Source organism: Ips typographus, linkage group LG1 (genome assembly GCF_016097725.1).
Source record: "Ips typographus isolate SLU linkage group LG1, UJ_Ityp_2.0, whole genome shotgun sequence".
Taxonomy (NCBI): Eukaryota; Metazoa; Arthropoda; class Insecta; order Coleoptera; family Curculionidae; genus Ips; species Ips typographus.
The window spans coordinates 7,766,037-7,787,643 of NC_138422.1; the positions used below are offsets into that span (position 1 = coordinate 7,766,037).

Here is a 21,607-nt window from a genome sequence, read left to right on the forward strand (position 1 = left end):
TAATAAAAAAATCTTGCATATGTAGTGTGGTATTAGTAAACCTTTTTTCATTTAATGACAATTTTGTGAATGAATCAACAAAAAGTTAGACATATCTGTGCATCTCCTTTAATATTATACAATTAGCACATCAAAAATCATCAGTAAAAAGTGAAAAGCAGCTCTAGCTTATACAGGCGATGACCATTTATATCAATTTTTTAAATAAATTATCATAAACCACAACGCACAAATAAATCAGTGAAATGTTTAATACATATTCATACGTATGATCGATATTTAAACTACTTAAAAATTCATTGAAGAACATCTGCATTTTGACAACTTTAAATTAAGCCGGTTCGAACGATGTTGTTTCAAATTGTATCAGTCAATTAGGCAACATATTTAACTAACTGAATTTATCAAACATCACATCATATTAAATGGTATTTTTAAGTTGTTTATATCAGTTTGTTAACTTAACAAAGGTGAAAACATAAAATGCACAAATTAAAGTTGTGATCGCGTTCGAACGCTCTTAATAGAGAGAGGGTTTAACATCTTCAAGAATTCGCATATCTTGAATAAAGTTCAACCTAGTCTCGCGGAAGAAACAGTCTCTTCAAGAAGATTACCGGTGCAACAAGTGAAATGAAGACCCTTTACGTAATTCTGGTGAGTTTTTCACAATTTTTGTACTTTTCTGGTTCAGTGATGTTTCACAAACAGTTTCTTCAAGAATATAATCTAATTGTGTGTACAGTGCGTTTTAATTGTTTTTTTTCTACAAATTAGAAAAAATGTGTTAGTTAACTATCAATATTGATTTTGATTCATTATGATATGATGTTTAAAAACCAAAAGGTTACACACTTGATCAAAATGTTATTGAAATGCACTGAAAAAATTTTACTTGCTTTCTTAAAATCAATTCAATTTAGTTCAATAGAAAATCTGATTAATTTTGCATGACAATGCTCTACTAATCGTATTACAAAATTTTAGTGTGTAAACCATTTTTAATTTCATAATAAGTCACTTTGTTTTAATCCCGTACGAGTTAAGAAACATCTTGTAATTTACGAAGGACATTCTCATTTGCTGCATGTTATGTCCTAGTGTCGAAATGAAATTGCCTCTATAGTGGAAATTACTTTTCATATACAGCAAAGAAGTAAATGAAGCAACCAATTAACTGAGGGATTACGATTGAAAATTGGTTACGATCGTAAAATAATGGTGATTATTGAACAATAGTGCAATCTTGTTTAGTGCTAGTTTTATGATCCAAAATATGTGCATTTTAGTTTATGCAGAGATAGTGAGTTAAAGAAATACAACTAAAAATAGAAAAACTCGATACTCAGTCCAAAAGAAGAACTAAAGGTTAAACAAATCTAAAGTTCCACTAACATGTATAAACAACATTGTGAATTTTAATTTAATCCTCTAAATCAGAGAACACTGTTAATAATGCATTAAAAAGTCAAAACTTCTAGTTGATAAGATGTGTAAACCACACTAGGAGAAAACAAAATAGATACATATCATTTAATTTAAAATTGGTTAAAATTTTGTGATTTGTGTCATTATATAGTCTATTTATATCTAGATCATACATTTATAATTGTTTTTAATTCTTAGAAACGCAATTTTGGGCTCTTCCAAGGATTTTTAAGGTTCTGATACATGACATACCTAAGTCAGGTAATCAGTAGAATAGGACTAATTAAGAATATTAAAAAATAGAAAAAAGTAATACAAAAGTTACTGACCATATAGACATCATGTGAAACTAGAAAAAGATAAGAGCTGATCTGAAGAACAAGACAGTCAGATAGAGTATTCCGAAGAGTATCCATACTCCATATTCTTGTATTCTTTTGATTATTTTGTTTGAAATATTTTTAAAAGTGGCTAAAATAATGTAAAACTGGTAAACGTCCTATTCTTGTAGGTTAAACAGAACTTAATCCGGAATGGTTTTCAAACTTAAACAGGGCTTGTTTGAGTTTTTTTTTCGATATTTGGATTTTACGAAATTCTACTCTTATTTGAAGTAAAATGTCGGTATCGATATTCAACTTTCTGAATAAAGATTTGGTTATCCGGTTTAAAGAAATCATTCAATAAGTAAGTTCTTTCACAGACTATCTATAGTTTCTGAGATAGCACATGTACAAAATTTGTATTTTACAATTTTTTGCTAAAACCAAAACATAAGGAGTTTAAGGGGTATGGTCAAAAATCAATCAATTAAGGTTGCTAGAGCAAAAGCAGTTCAATATCGATACAGACATTTTACATCAAGTAAAGCTTAATTTGACGTAGACTTCAAAAATACCAAATAATTTTTTTTGATTTGGGACGCCTTGGATACTAATATGGATTTTCTAGAAATAAAACAATGTTAAACTGAAATAGGTATACTGACCCCTAGTACTGTAAATTACATTTTCCAAGAAAATACTGATTAATTGTTTCATAAACCAAAATAGTAAGCGAAAAACCTCTTTTTGTCAAATACGCAAAAAACCGAGGTCAAAACGCATCCTCATTAACTTTATAAATTTAAAATTTCTTCGGAGATATAACGAATTCTGAAACGTACTCTAAAACGTTACTTAAAACTGCAAAAATGGTTAATTAGTACCAAAAGTTGATTTATCGAAAACACAATGGTTCAGTGAAATATCAGGGTCGGTTTAAGTTGCCTTTTTTAACCATCGATGAAATTAACGTTCAATTAGGTTTTTATCTGTCATTCAGATGTCTCCAAAACAATTCTTCGGTACTGTGAATCGATGGTTCCAAACATGTCTTTGCAGTATCCTCAAAGATAGTCAGCGAAGGCCAAGCTACCGGCAATGTTGATTCAAGAACCGAATAATAAAGCGATGTAATAATACCATAGTTGTTAAAATTTATAGACGGTCGGTTTCATAAGCCAATTGACCAGTTTATTGATTGCATGGCGTCCATGAGAATCTTTTGAAATCGCCAAACTGTACGTAATTTTGTCTTTTGAAGGACTGAAATTTTTTAAATGATTGTCTTTTACTTTTAAAGCAATCTAGAATTTAGAGAATTTTCTGTGCTTCTCTCTGTGCTTGTGTTAGGATTCAATTACTATTTATTTTTAATTCCTCCTCCTTTATTCTTTCCTCTAAATTATTCTGGAATCAGGGACGCTAAATAATTTGCAACTTTTTTTTTATTATCAACTTTAGCGACATGGAACCATTGCAAAATAGTGCTTCCAACGAAAAACTTAAAAACAATCCACATGTTCTAAATAATAATTTTACAAATAAAACCTACGTAGTTATCAAAAAAAAAATTAAATGGCGAGTGAACATTCGTGATGATTAGAAGGATTAATAAAATATGATTTTTGGTTTATTGTCTATTTCAATTCAAGTTCAAGTTCAAAATAAATGAAAAAGCAGTTCAGAGGCTCCTATAACAGGTAAGTTGATTTTCAACTGGATTGTCCCCAACTAATTTGGATTTAAGTCCCCAACTAATTCCATTTTCTGCTGCTATCGTCAGGGGGTTTAGTTTTTTCCCAAGCACGACCTATGAGTAGGACTTCAATACTTAAAGTGAGCTCTTTGTGTTCCTTTTGGAAACATGTATCAAAAAAATTCAGGTGCTGCCAGCTTGCAGGGTCAATCAGGAAAAAGTGTTACAAAAATCACTAACCACACACAAAGATGATATGTCAAATCCTTCCGTTTTCACAGACGAAACATATATCAAATCATCGTTGACTCAATCTTAAACAACATCTATCATGTGACCATATCCTTCTTCTTCTTCTTTTAGCTATACAACCCAGGGTTGGTCTTGCCTGACTGCATTACTTGCCTTCATTTTGCACTGTGATGATGCTGCTTCGATGTTGCAGAAGCAGCATACATAACCTAGCCTTCTTCTTCTTCTTCTTCTTCTTCTTCTTCTTATTCATATTTAAGATCCCGCGATCTGTTAGTTTTGCAGGTTCCTCTGGATCAGTTCCTGGGAGGTGGACTGCCAGCTGTCATTCTATCTCTTAGGTGGTCTTCCGGGTGCTCTTTTCTCTATTGGTTTCCCTTCAAGTGCGATGCGTGGCAGGCTTCCTTCTTCCATTCTTCTCACGTGACCGTACCAATATCTTTTTCTTTGTCTCTCTGAGCATTCTTTTCGTTTTGTTGGTGTCTTCTCTGGTTTCTATTCCGTATGTCATGATTGGCCTGATACAAATCTTATAGATCCTGGCCTTGCTATCCTTTCGCATGTATTTGTTCGCCCATATTATCTGCCTTAAGCAGCCCGACATGGCAGACGCTTTATTGATCTGGCTTCTTAGGTCCTTCACTGGGTCGTGATAACTCGACAGATCCATACCCAGATATTTGAGTTGTGAGGCTTGCTCGATGATTTTGTCCTGAACCAGCTTACATCTTACGGGATCTTTGGCAAAGGTTGTGCTTTTCGTTTTTTCTACAGATATGGTTTTAGCTGACCTGGCAGAATTTGTGTAGTTGTCTCTGTAGATCGTCCTCCGTTTCCGCGAAAATAGCTGCATCATCGGCGTAGCATACCATGTTGCTTCTTTTATTCTGTCCCATGCGGTATCCCGCATTTAGTGATGATACTTCCTCTATAATTCTGCCCATTAAGAGATTGAACAGAAATGGGATAAAGCTGTCACCTTGTCTGATGCCTCCTGGTGTCGGTATCTCTTCCGTATAAGTGTCTCCTGCCTTTACTTTAGTCATGTTGTTCATATTGAGACTGCAGACTGCTCTTACGATGGTATCTGGCGTTTCTTTCGCTATCAGTATATTCATGATGTCGGATAGGCGCACCCTATCAAATGCCTTGGTCAAATCGATGAAGCAGACATATGCTGGTGTATTAAATTCCATTGATTTTTCTTTTAGTTGTTTGATAATGAATATGGCGTCGGTCGTGGATCTGTTTCATCTGATGCCTTGTTGTTCTTCCCTGTTTGTTATTTGTGTTTCAAGACTTTCCTTCAAAATGCCGGTAAAGAGTTTCATGCTTGTGTTCAGCAGCGTTATGCCCCTGTAGTTGTCTGGGTGCGTCTTCTGTCCTTTCTTGAATATAGGGATTGTTATACTTTTGTGCCATTTCGTAGGTATTTCCGATGTTTCAAAAATTTTATATGTCATATGTCTTAATATACATTGACATTATTATTTACCTAGGTCAATAATATTTCTTGTTTTGTTGCATTTCTACCTACCAGACTAGAACTAGAGATTAGGCTCTATTTTTACTAATCGGTCAATAATGATATGTTTATTATGTTAGTAGTAGAAACATTATTTGTAGTTTCCCATCAAAATCTAAAAACCTAATTTTTTGATTAAAATAGTTTACAAAAAGAAATATGTCAAGAGAGCAATTTTAATCTTCTCTCTTAAAAAAATGGAATAACAAAATCATGGAAATGCTCCATTAAATTGTTTGATTGACATTTATTTTTATTACAGTTATTGCTAGATATGACAGACGCGGTATTATTATTCAACAGTGTAAAAATTGTTTTGACAGTTTTGTTTGTTTTTTAATGAACTAATTTTGATTTGTAGTAATATATTATAACATAGCAAAAAATGCACACAAAGAGTTAAAAGAACTATAGAAATCTTGAATTGCATTATACATTTTATAAACATCGTAAAAAGCTGTTTTTATACAAAAATTATTCCTTATACGTGTCTCTAATTTTAACAAGTTTAACTTTCTCTAAACTACTTGGACAACATTAAATAGGTTTCAAAATTCAAGTTTATTGCTCATGTTTCTGTCAATCTTATGAATCTGTTTAACTAAGTCAGTTTCAACTAAAACTCTGTACCGTATTTAAAGAAAAATACTTTAAGTACTTTATTAATCAAAAGTGCAAATGTTTAATTATCTCTTAAATTATATTACCCATCAGAAGTGTTGCACAAACAATCAAATCAGCTTAATTAATTGGAAATGTTAATTTTCTGTGACAATGTTAAGTGCATAAAACCGTTAATTGGATGTTGGTAATTGTGATGCTACTTAAGTTTCATGAGCTTTATGGTTATTCTTTTAAGCTTATATACAAACAGTTAAAGAAGTAAAACCCTCGAGACTTCCGGTTTTTTTAGATGGTACTCTCGTGATGCTGAAGTACCGCATTTTAGTGGTTTCTTGGTGAATTAGCCTATTAAAACTGATTAGCATAATGAAAGTTTCATCTGCCACTCTCCAACATCCTGTGCTATACCAAATACTAATCTGAAATAATTTCTTGTGTGGTTTTTGCCTCTTCACGGTCACTTTTCCTCTGACCCGTAACGACCCTTAAAACTAACTTATTACGGCATCTTGTCGGCCATGCGAGACATCCGTCTATAAGTGAAAGTATAACGTAAGATTTAGCATTACCGAGGTAAGTATCCGCAAAAACCATATAACCTAACCTGAAGTAGGTTGATAATGACGATGCGTGAGAAGATGTAATCTGTTCCATTGACATAATCTTATTTTTATTGTTTACATCTGTCCGGTAATTTCGAATTCTTATGCAACTTTAATGATTGATGTATAAATAATTAATAATTAAAACCTCGATTGTTTAACAAATGAATAGGTGTAATTGAGTGATAGTAACAGTAATTAGATTTGAAGAGTGTGATTTTCATTTAGACTATTTCTATTGTTTGCTATTGCGTTATAAGAAAGCCTAATTACGAATTGTTCTACACGAAATTTAATATTTCAATTAAACTGTTGAGAAATTGAATTTGAACTAAAGAGTCGACATCAAATTGCATTTGATAAGAGTGAAAGTGGCTTGAAACACGAGAATCTATGATTCCTATTACGTATACAACTGTGTAAAAAAAACCATAAAGAAGACAGTCACTTTCCTTCGGTGATGATATTGTTACAAACAATGCGGCTAACAGATTGGATCCGTGGCCAAGACGACTAATTTATATCATAAGTTGAATTTAGCAGATAATTAAGAACTAGAGATTTATGAGATTCGTAAAAATAGCACTTTTGCAATATCCTGCCTGATTACAATAAAATTCCCATTATCGATGAAAGTTCTCATCCAATTTAATTAAAAACATTTCTTTTAATTAGAAGACATAATAAAAAAATTAATGGTTTCAGTGTTTGATGGTGGTCTTGCCTCAGCAGTTTCAATCAGCTAAAATCAGCAAGAAAGCAGCCAAGCCACAAACTGAAAGGGCTGCATCTCAACGAGCTATCATTGCTATTGAAATTGTTGATCCCAATGAAAATTCTACGAGCTCCAAACAATCCAAAAGGACAATTGATGGAGCTTTGGGATATGGTTTCAGTAAGTACATTAGTAGCTAAAAATTCTTTGAGTAGGGACTTAAGTAATTTAAGTTTACAGGGTTGATTAATTATTAATTTAAGTATTCCGGCATTCGATAGAACAGCTTATCTTAATATTTAAGAATCCTAAGAAAAGTTATTTGTCTGGTTTTTAACCACATTAAAACCGTTTATTTATTAAAACAGTTTGGAAGTCGTGTGGCATTATCACAACCAGTTTTCGAGAAAGTCTATATTTTATTGTAAAAAATGACTAAAGTGACCTTTAACTTACGTACGATTAAGAGAATCCTGTACATTTTGAAGTGGTTTTTAACATTTGTTTTCTTTTTAAGTCATTTTTTCCTGAAATTTAGTGCTTTTTATTACATACTCTAATTATCATTATTTAGAACCTGCTATACACAAAATAATTTTTCTTACTTTGAACTGGTATCTAAAATTTGGCTGTTCAAATCAACTTTTAACACGTGTCTTGTTTTTGAATACAAGACGATAGAAAATAGTTATTGAGTTTTTAGCACTTTCTATGCAGCAACTTTGAGAAACGCTTTGTATAGTTATTCGTATTAAAAATTTTACATAATTTTACATAAAATCGGTTTTAATTTTACAGTTTGAAAATTATTTTGTGGTACGTATCCTTACAGGGAAATCAAAAAAGAAATAAAGTTTATCCAATTTATAAAAAGACTACTAAATTCAGATTCCAAAGGGGATGAAGCCTCGAGCTATTCGGGCTCAAATCCAAATAGAGTCAAAATAGCTAGAGTTTTTATCCCTTGTGGAATGTTAATTGATTTTAACCCAATTGGACGTGAATCCAACATCATGTCATTTTTTAAATATTTGATCAGTATAACGGTTATGGAAGGTAAAACGTGTTCGAAATCAATGATCTTTAAGGGAAACAAAGCTTCTTGAGAACGGTTTTTTCATAATTTTGGAATCGCACTTGTCCTCAAAATGTGACAAATCACAAAGCAAGAAAAATAAATAAAACTTTTAAGCAGGTTTCCCTTAATCTTTTTATTACCTGAAACTAGATTCGTGGAAATAGAGGTCGAGTTTAATAGATGACTGAAGTTAAAAATAACAAAATGTGAAGGATACAACCTTTCCCTAGTTTAAAGGTATTAATTTTTTGTCTATATCGAATGAATTTCGTATTTATGACCTGAAAACGATTATCCATTTAAAAATATTATGAGCTTGTTTAGGTACATTGTATTATAATTTTTTTATAATATTATTTTTTGACCTACAGAACATACAGTAAACGCGAACGTATAGCAGGCTAGTTTTATCACAGCTTGTATTTTAATAATCAAAATTTCAGAACACTCCGTATATTTGTCCGTATATATTGCAAAAAATCGTTATTTTCCTAAAAGTAAACTCTGTTGACTTTACTCCTGCCAAATTGGAAACCTTCGTTAAAAGAATATTTTATGCACTCATGTTAATTCCTCCTTGACATTTCAGTTATTTAAATCTGCATCCGATTTATTAATATTCGGCAAAGAGAATATTGAAAACGCTGCATTATAATAACAATAAACTATAACTTTCACTGTCCGCATCTTCACAGACTTATCCCATTACCATACTATTACACTTCCTCGTTTAAACTTATGGTTAATGACATTACACGAGTTATTCCTCTCCTTATTGGGCTATCTTCTTTATGCAGACAATTACGACAAGCCACGCTACGAAGTCTACAAGTACTCCCAGCATGACATACCACCGTACAAAGGAAATACTGCCAACGTTTTTACTGGATCTCAGGATTCTGTGAAAATTGAAAAGTCAGTGCAGTACACTCTGCCTTCCGTGACAGAGCAAGTTCAGGAAACTGCGGCCTTAAAACCAGGCACCACGCTGTATTCCAGTTTAGGTTCGCAAGGACAAATTGGTGGTTTAACCTCGAGTTTGTCGAGCATTTCTGAGTTAGAACAGAATCAAAGTCCAGTTCCAGTTATAGTGCTGCGAATCTACCCAGATCAGTTGAAGGACTCGACAATTCAAGCTAATTTGCCCAAAAGCCATCCGTTTGCAAAAACTATCAACTCAATTAACATTCAATCGTTACTGCTACATTATATTAAGGCCTTTCAAGCTCCTGTTGGAACAACAGACCAGCAACATTATACAGCACCAGTCCAATCAACATACTCAGCTCCTGCTTCTGGTTATAGTTCATATCCAAGTCAAGATTACTCAAGTCCTAGTCAAGGATACACATATCAAACTCAATACCAGCAGCCAGAACCTAGTCCCCAGTATTACCAACCACCAAGTTACTATCAAAAACCTTCGTCACAATACTCAGACTATAACAATGGAAGAAACGTGCAGGTACAAGAAGCACCAGTCAAATACCAGTTCAGGTTGGTTTCCTACTTCTAAATTAATTGCTAATTGTAATAAATTTGGATCTTTTAGGTATGAAACACCTTCAGTGGCTTCGAAACCAAGCACCAAAAAATCACGACCGGTTAAACAGCCTCAACTTTTCTACGTGCAGCCAAACACCCAAGCCGGTTACACTACAGAATCTGCACATAAGTACTATCCAGCCAGTCAGGCACTAGAGTACAGTCAACAGGAATTGCATCAACCTGCAGCACCTCAAGCGCAACAGTACTATAATACAAACCAAGTAGAACCGCAACAGTATCCCGATTATTATCAACAGCCATACGATTCCAATGAGAAGCTTTTGACTGCTGAGAATTATCCTAGTGATACTCATACAAGAGTGGTGTTCAAGACTGAAGATGGTAAGTAGAAGACTTACTGTAGACTGTAGATTATTAGCTTTAAATCTCTCTCATTTAAAAAAAAAAATTAAGAAAGTTGACAATATAACAGGTTGTTCTCAAAAGTATTCAAGAAATTTTTAAACGCTAAGTCAGATATTTTTGGTTAATTATTCAAAGGAAAACTGAATGTTGTCACATTTAAGTAAACAATTATCATTATTTGACTGATGCATGAAAGAAACAGTTTTAAGAATAAATTTAGTACGGATTGATTAAAAAATACTATTTAGTATTTTGATATATCTAATTTAACCTTTGTTAGTACTCTAGCTAACACAGAAACGTTTTACAATGGTCAAAGTCGTTTGGTCAGTAAAACCTCGGAATAGCGTTCCGTTCTGGTTCTCTCTTATTTTTCATAACAAATTAACATTGTTATAACATTGATGTTGAAGACAAATTACTATTAAAAGCTCTTCAGTCCACTCACAATTATTATTTACATTAAGAAATTTCAAGAGTGTTAATTACTAATATTATTAATAATAACATTTCTCCAGCATTGTTTCCAATATTTTGATTCACAACTCATTGATTGCCTCATTTTCACTGCCATCTTCCATGGTACTAGACAGTCTTCCGGTAATTCTATTTTATCACTTATGGCAATGTTATTCGAGTATTACCGTAGCAACGATAAAGTTTTATGATTTTTGAGGGGAAACCCGCATATCCGCTTATATGACTTTTATTGTATAAGTTTTCGGCGTCATTTTTCACTTTTGGTAAGGGAGTTAACAAGAAATTGCTATTGGCAAATCCACCGTCACCCAGTAAAACAGCATTTTCCAGAATGTTAACATCTTTTCGTGCTTCAATAGCACTGGTATTAAAAATATGAGAATTATGGCCATCTAACTACGATATCTCGAAAACTTGCACATTCCATGAAAAACAGCCTTTTCTGTTTCTAAATACTTCAGCGTCTTCTCCGTCAGGGGTTTTATGCGTGTATCATCTATAGTTCCTATTACACATGAAAATTCATTACAAAATAGTCATTACTTTTTCCCATTCTTCTAGGGTTGTGTGGCATATCAATACTAGGTCTTAATGTGGCATTGGCTTGAGTTACATCTTTCACTAGAACGTATGCTGTTGTACTACCTCCAACAAAATCTTGGTTTTTACATAATTAACATTATGTTGATCCAGTTGCATAAAACCTTAATGTTAATAACATATTTATTGGCTCTATAATTTCATTTGGTTCAAAAATTTCTTTGTCATCAAGTGACTCAATAATTGGAACATATTTATTGCCAGAAAGAGATACGTAAAGCTAAACCATAAATGCAGTATTATTAAGTAGTACAATATTAATAAGTAGAGTTTGCAATAGGTATAAACAGACCACGTTTTTAAGTAACTTATTTAATGTGTTTATTATTGTTCTGTTTCTTTCATGATACTAATGGACTTTTCTTACAGGAAATGTAAAAACTCCAGAAAATCCAAGTTCTTCTGGCAAGGAAATCAAAACAATTAAGATCCAAGTACCAGAAAACGTCGCAAAAGTGGAAGTACAGGAATCAGAGAGGCCATACTACTCTTCGTATCAGTCAGAAGCAGCCTATTCAGACTCAGAACAAAATTACCCCCAATCCAGTTACCAAAATCCCGAATCATCTCATCTAGCTGAAGAGAATCCTTACTTAGGACAAGATTCGGTTCGACAAGACTATTATAACACCGCCGATATTCCTTCCGACGATGGTTTCAACTATCAAAACGTCGATTTCGAGAAAATGGCCAAATATTTTGTTAGACGAGGTGCAATGCCCAGTCATTTCTTCCAAAATCTTGATGATGTTAATACCAGTCAGCAGAAAGGAAGAGCTAAAGATGACGTAGTGGCTGCTTATGAAGAAGCTGCCTTTCCAACGTCTACGCAGTCTACAGAAAAGAAGAAAGTGAAAAGCAAAAAGCGAACAAGGGATGTTTAGAGATAATATAACTGTATTATGTAGACTTGTGTGCTTAAGTTTGTATCTGAGCTGAATCAGTTTTTGAATTACTTCAGAGTAAAGTGTAGTTCTGTAACAGAGGGCTATGTGCAATATTACAGTTCAGTGGTGTATTTATCGTTGTTTATTGAGTAATATAATATTGTAAAATATGAAATGTATATATAGTATGTAATAAAAAATGTCCAATACCATAGACAAATAAAAAATAGTTAAAAATCAATCACTTTATGACCACATTTCAGGAAGTTATTTTATATAAACCGTAGCGTTAAATTTAAAATTTATTAAATAATTGTATTATTAAATTTACATTGAAAACTTGACTTGTTTCTCTTAAATGCCTTCAAGACAATTGATTTTCTCTTCTCGGATAACTTTTTTACATTTAAATGCGCAATACCCATAATTTTTGATCACTTTGCCTTAAAAATGTATGTTGTTTAATTATTGACGACTGAATAAATACACCATAAAAACTCCTTCTGCTTGGGAGCTATGACATTCCAAAATGAGAAAATGTCATTTTTTATATGTCAATATCTCGAAAACCGTTGCAAATAGATATAGATTATCATACATGAAACATACTTGAAATCGTTAGTAGAATCTAAAAATATATAGGGTGCTCCATCGGTGCTGCATGCTCCTTCTGGTTTTCCCATAATGAATCGCGGCGGTTCCTGGTGGACCACCCTGTATACGTGTATCATTTTCAATAATGAAATATAAATATAAGAAAGTTGTTTTGTACACAAGTTGCGTAATTGCGTGTTTATTGCTTTACAACTCAATTGAGAAGTTGGTACGTAAATCACTCATTTTATAGCAATTTGTAACTTATTGTTAAGTTGGTAAACTTGTGGGTTGGTAAAATATTAATATTTGACTTTGAGTTTTAGATATCAGCCTCTATAATTGTAGTCACAAAAAAGGACAGAAGCATGAAATTTAAAATATACAGAGTGTGCCAATAAAAATATGCCAGTTGACTTAAGTTTGAATATGACAGTGACCACTAAGAAATAAATGTCCCATTCAAAACATACATACAACATACAAACATTGGGTGTTTTTATTTAGTACATTTTTGCGTCATCTTATTATTGATCATTTTCCGCATAGACACTTATCTTTTGTACATAATTTTCTCAATTAATTTTTTATTCGTTTTTTTTTCCTTCAATCAACTGGTTTGAATAGGGTAATTCTTAAATCACAGGGCAATTTTTCAAAGTTAGTAAACTTGGTAAAAGAGTGCGTGGAATTATTTAAAACTTTATGGTACGTAAGTTTATATTACTGACAACGCAACTTTAGATTAACATAGATATTGTAACTGCCATGGTAAGTAGAAGTATCTCTAATTATAAATAAGTCCTTAACAATTGTTTTTATTGCAGAGCTTGCCAAATAATCGATTTTTAAAAATTTCAATGTACTTATCAAGTACAGTGGGAGTATGGCCATTTATTTTTGAAGAAAATAAACATTTGAAACGATTCTATAATATTTGGTCTGCAATTCTCTATTACTACTACCTGGAGTATGTTTGCAGATCTTATTATGAACTTACAATAATACTACTAAGGGCGGAAAAGCCTAATGTAGGAGAAATTCTTGACAACTTGTGCATCACATTGCTCTATACAGTATCCATATTCTGGCGAAATACTTTCAACACTAAGGAAATAAGGAATCTATTTTCCAATATAATTTCGACTGAAGACCAAATTCTTCAAGATGCTGACGTTGAAGTCCGACAAATTTACTTGAAAGGAGTTAAACTAAACAGGATTTATGGCATTTTATTTATTACAAATGGATATGCAGTATACTTTATGTATATTTGTCGTCCTTTCATCATGGAATTGCCTACTATGATAGTTAATAATCAAACAATTACCTTAAAAACTTTGCCTTTGTCTACCTGGTGGCCTATGGATGTTCAAAAGTATTATTGGGTATTTAAAACACAACCAATAAAACTACCGTTTCAATTACAAAAAAAAATATGTTTTAGATTGCTTATTTTTGTAATTTATTTGATGGTACTTTAGGTTGTACTTTTACTGTTGTTACGAATATGTTGACTGTAAGCTTGATAGTATTTGCTGTTAATCAGTTAGACATACTAAGTTATAAACTTCAACAGTTAAAACCATCTACAGGAAGTGACTTGGATGATTACAGGAAACGTTTCATTAGTCTTATTAAACGTCATCAAGATATCATAAAATATATCGATACATTTAATGCAGGAATGAAATATGTCATGTTGATTGATTTTCTTCAATGTTCAGTACAGTTGGCTACCATAACTTTACAATTTGTAGTGGTAAGTTTTGAAATATGTAAATTGAATTTAGTTGAGTGTGATTTTAGATGAAAACAAATGTTCAAAATGTTATCTTTGTGGGTGAATTTTTGATGACAATGTTGATGCGATTGGTAATTTATTATTATAACGGAAATGAAGTAATTTACAAGGTACGAACAAATGTGATTTAATCAAGTTGGAATAATTTAGATTTTTTTATTGCAGAGTCAAAAACTTGCTATGGATATTTGGACTACCGATTGGTACTTGAGTAGCAACAAGCTTATTCTAATTTTTATAATAAGGGCTCAGAGACCTTTAAAATTTAATATAGGACCATTTGGAGTATTGTCACTACCTACTTTATTAACGGTTTAATGTCTTGTTTAGTCTGTTACATGGATGTAGATCACTAATTTTATTAATTTTAGGTTATGAGAACTACTTACTCTTATTTGATGCTATATATTAACACCAATGGATAAGTGTTAGGTTATAGTGATAGAAGAGCAATAAAAAATCACTCACTTTAGTAAAGTTAACAATAATTTTGTTTCACACATAATATTGTACACAACATCAGTATTGCAATAATACAATTTGTAAAAATTATACATGATTGTTTATGTCTACCAATATTCGAATTAACTAAGCAGTGAAAGCATACATATACCAGGTGTCCGTGTTCTTTAGGTGAATTCGAGTTAAAAATATCCTATAATTCCTATACACATATGTCCGCAAATGCTTCCTTACCGAGATATGATTTTTTTAAATTTTATATTGTGCCGAAAACTACAATGGCTCTCATCCACATCATTAAAAGGGCTAGACTATGCTTACAATGGGAATATGGACATTTTGAACAATTATTATAAACAGTTATTTTCCAAGTAGTATTAATTTTTTTTGTAAAAAAATATTTTTCTGAGGTTATTTAGGTTTAGGTTTTCAAAACAATAACACTATTAAATTTAACAAAATCATATCTTGGTAAAGAAGCATTTGTGAACCCATGTTCATAGAACATTTTTGACTCGAATTTACCTAAAGAAAACGTAGTGAAATTTTGTCCCTTACCTCGCGGGACACCCTGTATTCAGAGGTTAGCCACCCAAACCGTTCATTAAAAGTTTATCAGGATCAAATGTTTATAGAAATTTGAAATTTTTGAATTAAGATAAATTCGATGTGTGCTATATTTTAAAAATATTTTCATCTTTCTGTCACTTCTAATTTAACCGGAAGTAGATGTCAACTTGGAACCTTCTGTATGTTGTTGTAATTTTAATTTTGAATAGTCCTATCGTCTATTTCAAATATTTTTGATGTATCTATCTATATCTGCAAAGCTTTTCAAAATATTGACGTTTGAAAATTGACATTTTTAGTTTTCGGAGTGTCATACCACCTAATCTGAATAAGATAGAGCAAAATGGTTTGCATGTTCTTATCTTAGCTTTTTGAGATCTATTGCGTGGTCATATTAGAAAATCCGGCAGGTGTACATTTTTTTACTGATATAGAATTTTTGACACCTGTCAAAATTAAAAATATTACCAAATGATAGATCTCAAAAAGTTAAGATAAGAACAAGCAAGCCGTTTCGCTCTATCTCATTCTGATTAGGAGTTATGACACTTGAACGCCTGAAAGTGATCATTTTTCAAACGTTAATATCTTGAAAACCGTTGTATCGTTAATCTTTTAATTCCAAAAATTTCAATTTTTTTTTAATATTGGATCCTAATAAACTCTTAATGAACGGTTTGGGTGGCTATATAGGAGTACAAGGTATCTTATCTCATTATAAATGAACAATCAACCAATTTGTACCAATATAACCATACTATGTCGGTGTAAAACCGAAGAGCAAAAGGAACCTAAATATATGTATTGAAAAAATACAACAACAACCAAAAACATCCTAGTATAGGTACCGTTAAACAACATAAACTCTAATAATGTTGGTTAGGAAAACCAAAATAGCTACATTTACGAAGAACACATTAAGAGCAAATTAATTCAATGAATGTATGCTAAATCACAATTATTATGTAGGAATGGAAATTGCAAAAATAAAATATTAGACCAAACTAAAATTGCAGGGTTATTCCTGCATTGCAAATATATGACGAAATGATGTTGGTTTTAAATGCAAATAAACCAGTAACCGCAGAAAACTACCTCTAACTGGAAAATCAGTTAGCAATTGTAGTAAAATGTTGAAAAATTGTGAATGCTATGTTTTTTCAAAACATTAGTAGGGGTAATGTGCTACTTGACGTCATTTAAAAAAGGTTAAGTTTTGACCATAATGACATGACGAGTTGATCTCTATGTTAATTGTCTAGAAGTTGTTTAAAGAAGGATAACAGCATTTTCTATTGTGTCTATAGTTGCCCACCGAGCCATGTTTTAAGAAACCCAGCAAGATGTTTGAATGACAATCATATAAGAATAAGGACCCCCATTCACTAAGCAATACACGAACAACCAGACCTTAATCAGATTAAAGGTTTGTTTCACATTTATACAAAAATGTATTTTTTAGAAAAACTGCTGTCTCTGGCTGGAGATTCGAAATCGTAACTTTACAAACAATAAACTATTTACAGTTACAACAACCACAATTTTCACAAAACTTTTTAAACCTTGAGGCGTTCCCTTAAATTTATAATTTTCAATCTTTCTTCAGAGTTTCTTTTTACACAAATTGCTCAATTAAATATTTACTATTTGTTTCACTTAATAAAATGGTTTTGAGAAGTGCAGTTTTTAAATCACAGGTCAGTTTTATAAAGTTGCGAAACTTTGTAAAACACAGTCACTGTAATTATTTCAGACTTTGTGATGCAAATCTTCAATTATAGAAAAGCAACCCTAGAACGGTGCAATCGTTTTTTACAGTTGGTATTCTACCATGGCAAGTAGCAGTAGTAGCCATATTTCGGTTCAGTTTTTAATACAATTTTTGTTGCAGATTTTGCCAAATAATCAACTTTTAAAAATTCCAATGTACTTATCAAGTACTGTGGGTATATGGCCGTTTATTTTTGAAGAAAACACTTATTTGAAAAGGCTTTATGATATTTTTTCAACAATTCTTTACTACTACTATTTCGAGTTTATTTGCAGGGCTTATTACCAACTTACAGTACTACTAAGAGCGGACAAGCTTAATATTGAGGAAATTCTTGGCAACTTGTGCATTACTCTGATCTATACATGTTCCATGTTCAGGATAAAGGCTTTCAACACTGACGAAATAAAGACATTGTTCTCCAATATCATTTCAAATGAAGACCAAATCCTTCAGGATGCTGATCCACAAGTTCGACAAATTTACTTGAAAGGAGTTAAAGTAAACAGGATGTATCATATTTTGTTTTTTGTTAATGGTTGGGTGGTTTCGCTCTTGTACTTTTTGCACCCCTTCTTCATGGAATTACCTACCATGGTGGCGAATAATGAAACAATTACCTTAAAGACCTTACCTTTGTCTACTTGGTGGCCTATTGATGTTCAAAAACATTTTTGGGTACTAGAAATACACAACCCATGAAACTTCTTTGTAACAAAACTGTTTTAGACTGCGTATTGGTGGAACGTCTTTGATGGTACTTTAGGTAGTTCATTTGTGATTAACTCGGATATGCTGTCTTTCAGTCTTGTTGCGTTTGCTGTTAATCAGTTGGACATACTCAGCTACAGACTACTGCAATTAAAAGCACCTACAGGAAATGACTGGAAGGATAACAGGGAATGTTTTATCAAACTTATTAAACATCATCAGACAATCATAAAATATATGGACACTTTTAATGCAGGCTTGAAATATGTTATTTTGTTTGACTTTCTTCAGTGTTCAGTACAGTTGGCTACCATAACTCTACAATTGCTGGTTGTAAGTTGTTTTGAAATATTTTAAAATTCAGTTTAGTAAAGTGAGTTTTTAGATGAAAATTAATGTCCAAAATGTGATTTTTGTTTCCGAATTTTTTATAACAATGTTAATGCGGTTGGTAATTTATTATTACAACGGAAATGAAGTTATTTACAAGGTGCAGGTTACAATTTTGATTAATTCGAGTTGACGTGTCTTACTTTTTTTTTTTATTGCAGAGTGAAAAACTTGCTATGGATATTTGGAATACTGACTGGTACTTACGAAGTAATGAGGATAAAAAACTAATTATAATCTTTTTAGTACGAGCTCAAAAACCTTTAAAATTTGATATAGGACCTTTTGGAGCTTTGTCTCTGCCAGCTTTCTTATCGGTTCATTTCATGTTTTTCTTAGTAGATGTAAATCACTATTATATTAATTTCAGGTCATCAGGGCTACATACTCTTACATGATGCTGTTTATCAACACTAATAAATAAACTTTGCGTTGTTATGCGATAATTAAAACAACTGAAATATCACAAAATCAGCGATCTGAACTGCTGTTGTGTGTTCAAAACAGGAAAAAAATAGTTAAAAGCTTGCTAATAGTATAGTTTAACTAAGTTTAGATTTACCGTAGTACAAATTATGAAATGTAAGTAGAATAGTAATAATACATAACAAGGTCTTTGACACCTTTGTTAAAATGATAATTTAAATGCACTATAGTTAGAAAATAGAATAAAGTAAAAAGTATACTTAGCTTCTGCTGTTATATTATTTTACGTAATTTTTTTTCAGACAAATACCTCAGTTAAATGACCACTTTATGTTTATTGAAATGATCAATTTATAAATAATTTTATCTACGACTAGCATGGTAATGATCCATTACATAGCTTCTTGTGAGTTACGTAATGAGCGATTTTACCCCACTAGTGATGATGATAATAATTGATTTTATTAAATTTCGTCCTATTATAGTCAATTATTCAACGCTTAGCAACGATTTAAACAATTTTTTATTCACTAGAGGATTAAAAGTTTTTTAAATCACTCTAAATGACATTCGCTTATTTACAAATGTAAACAAACATCCATGTCACATCTACAGGGCGTGGTGTAAATTTAATAGAAATGTGATTTTACTTTTTGATTAAGACGTTGAAATTTAATAAAATATTGTATAAAACACGTGATTTAAACCGGTTTATTCACTCCATGAACTTAACCAAGAATAAAAAATGATTTGAGTCACTGGTTGTATAAATAACTATTATCGCACTAGTGGTTGTAAAATCTAACATTACGTAACGCCAAGTTGGAGTTAAAAATGACTAATTTCTGTGTAGATCGTAGATAAAATTGTACATTACCTGTATGGTATGGCAAATTAATAGACTCGTGTCACTCCCACTTGTGACTATAAGAATGCTCATAACCACACTAGTAATGTTAATAACTATTACAACACACTTTATATACGTTTGTAAAACAAAATGTTCTTGGAAGGTATTGAACTCCAAATTGCTGCTATTTAGTCTTGCTTGTATCTCTTCAAATGACCGAAATTCCCATGATAGGGCTCCTGTAAAGGTTGTAGGAATATGAGTGAAAAAATGCTTTGCTCGTTTTTAAATAAACTTACTTATAAATTGTAGAAACGCTGAAAAAATAGCAATAGCTTATAGTTATTTACGGAACAAGTGTATTATGAGGCAAATAAGTCACGATAGAAAAAGATTAAACCATGAGGTTTTCTGGAGTGACTTATTTGCCATAACACAAGCGTATCATACATAATTTTATCCAACAAGTGGAAAATTTATGATATATGAATTAATAAACTCTGATCAATCAAAGCTTCTTGCATCTCAGTAACTTATAAATGTCAGAATGATTTGGCAGGGACTTTTTTACATATTGGTCAAAGTTGGTTGTTTGTTAGCAAATGTTTAAATAAATTTTGACAGTTGTTAGTTTTCCCTGCAAAAAAAGGAAAGCTTTTTTGAAGAAGAAAAACGAAAAGAAAGCGATGAAAATTACGTTTGAGGATATCTTTACGGAAGAGGAAGAAGCATCCAAGACTCAAAATATTTGAAAGAAGTCTAATACATAGTAGTTTAGTGGTGGTTTCTGAAAGATAATTTAGATGGAAAGTCACGTGACCACCGTCAAAATAACTGTCATAAATCTCAGAAACACGTTTTGTATCGAAAACTGCAAAAAAAAATTCTAAACCCTGATTGACAAAATTGCCTGTCAAACCCACTTGGAGTGAGAAAATGACTGATTTAAGAACATTTTTAAAATATCTATTAAATTTCCTATACAATAACCTGAAAAAAAAAACTACAAAATTTGTTACAAGTCAACGAAAAACTCAAAATTTTAACTGAAAGAAACACAGTTTGAAAGGACAGAGACAAAATCGCCTGTAAAACCCATTTGTAGTAACATAATGACTGTTTTAAGCACATTTTTGGAATCCTTATTAGATGTTCTATCCAATAACCGAAATAAGTACTATAAAATTTGGAACAGTTAGGGAGAACAGCTGTGCCATAGTTTGAAATGACAGAAACACAGATTAAAATGACAGTCCGAAACAAAATCGCCTGTAAAATCTACTTGTAGTAAGAAAATAATGGTTCTAAGCACATACTTGAAATCCCCATTAAATTTCCTATCCAATAACCTAAAAAAACACTACAGGATTTGGTATAGCCAAAGAGGAAAGCCGTGTCAAAATTTTAACTGATAAAACACAGTTTAAAAGGACAGTCAGAGACAAAATCGCCTGTAAAACCCATTTGTAGTAAGATAATGACTGTTTTTAGCACATTTTTGGAATCCTTATTAAATTTCCTATCCAATGACCTAAAAAAGCACTACAAAATTTGGAACAATCAGGGAGAAAAGCTGTGCCAAAATTTGAAATGACAGAAAGATAGTTTGAAAGGACAGCTTGATAAATTCTGCTTGTAATAGTAATAAATAAATAGAAAACTACTTTAAATATGAACGTGAGTTATGGATTATAACACGCTAGTGTGTTATTTGATAGTTTACTTTTCTAAAATGACATTCATAATGATAGTGATAACTGTCTGTGTTTTAAAGCAATGGTTTAGCTAAATTCTTTGCCTCAAAGTAGTTGATAAATTTTATATTTTTGTTGTTATTTTTACATATTCTATACTATATCACGCTCCAAAAACACATGACCATTACACAACTTGAAACAATAATAT

The 21,607-nt window shown here is 31.8% G+C and overlaps 2 protein-coding genes across 2 annotated transcripts; both read left to right on the forward strand.

Moving 5' to 3' along the window:
- Positions 1-571: 571 nt before the first annotated feature.
- On the forward strand, positions 572-12,463 carry LOC145738386 (uncharacterized). The gene is made up of 5 exons (XM_081993223.1): positions 572-657; positions 7,156-7,345; positions 9,041-9,740; positions 9,796-10,133; positions 11,607-12,463. Exons 1-5 carry the CDS (start codon positions 634-636, stop codon positions 12,119-12,121), a joined length of 1,767 nt encoding a protein of 588 aa, XP_081849349.1. The 5' UTR covers positions 572-633; the 3' UTR covers positions 12,122-12,463.
- A 1,076-nt stretch (positions 12,464-13,539) lies between these two features.
- Positions 13,540-19,218, forward strand: LOC145738200 (uncharacterized; the record flags this gene model as incomplete). The annotated part of the gene is made up of 10 exons (XM_081993055.1): positions 13,540-14,106; positions 14,166-14,480; positions 14,528-14,632; positions 14,688-14,834; positions 14,894-14,944; positions 17,452-18,003; positions 18,055-18,369; positions 18,422-18,526; positions 18,588-18,743; positions 18,797-19,218. Coding segments are annotated over 10 exons (2,367 nt in total), but the record flags the coding sequence as incomplete, so codon positions are not given.
- Positions 19,219-21,607: the final 2,389 nt, after the last annotated feature.

What these genes read in the sequence shown, in the direction of transcription:
- LOC145738386 (XM_081993223.1), top strand. Translation starts at nt 634, where the DNA reads ATGAAGACCCTTTACGTAATTCTG. An exon ending in AGCTTTGGGATATGGTTTCA is followed by an intron (nt 7,346 to 9,040) that starts GTAAGTACATTA and finishes TTCTTTATGCAG; the next exon opens with ACAATTACGACAAGCCACGC. An exon ending in GGTGTTCAAGACTGAAGATG is followed by an intron (nt 10,134 to 11,606) that starts GTAAGTAGAAGA and finishes CTTTTCTTACAG; the next exon opens with GAAATGTAAAAACTCCAGAA.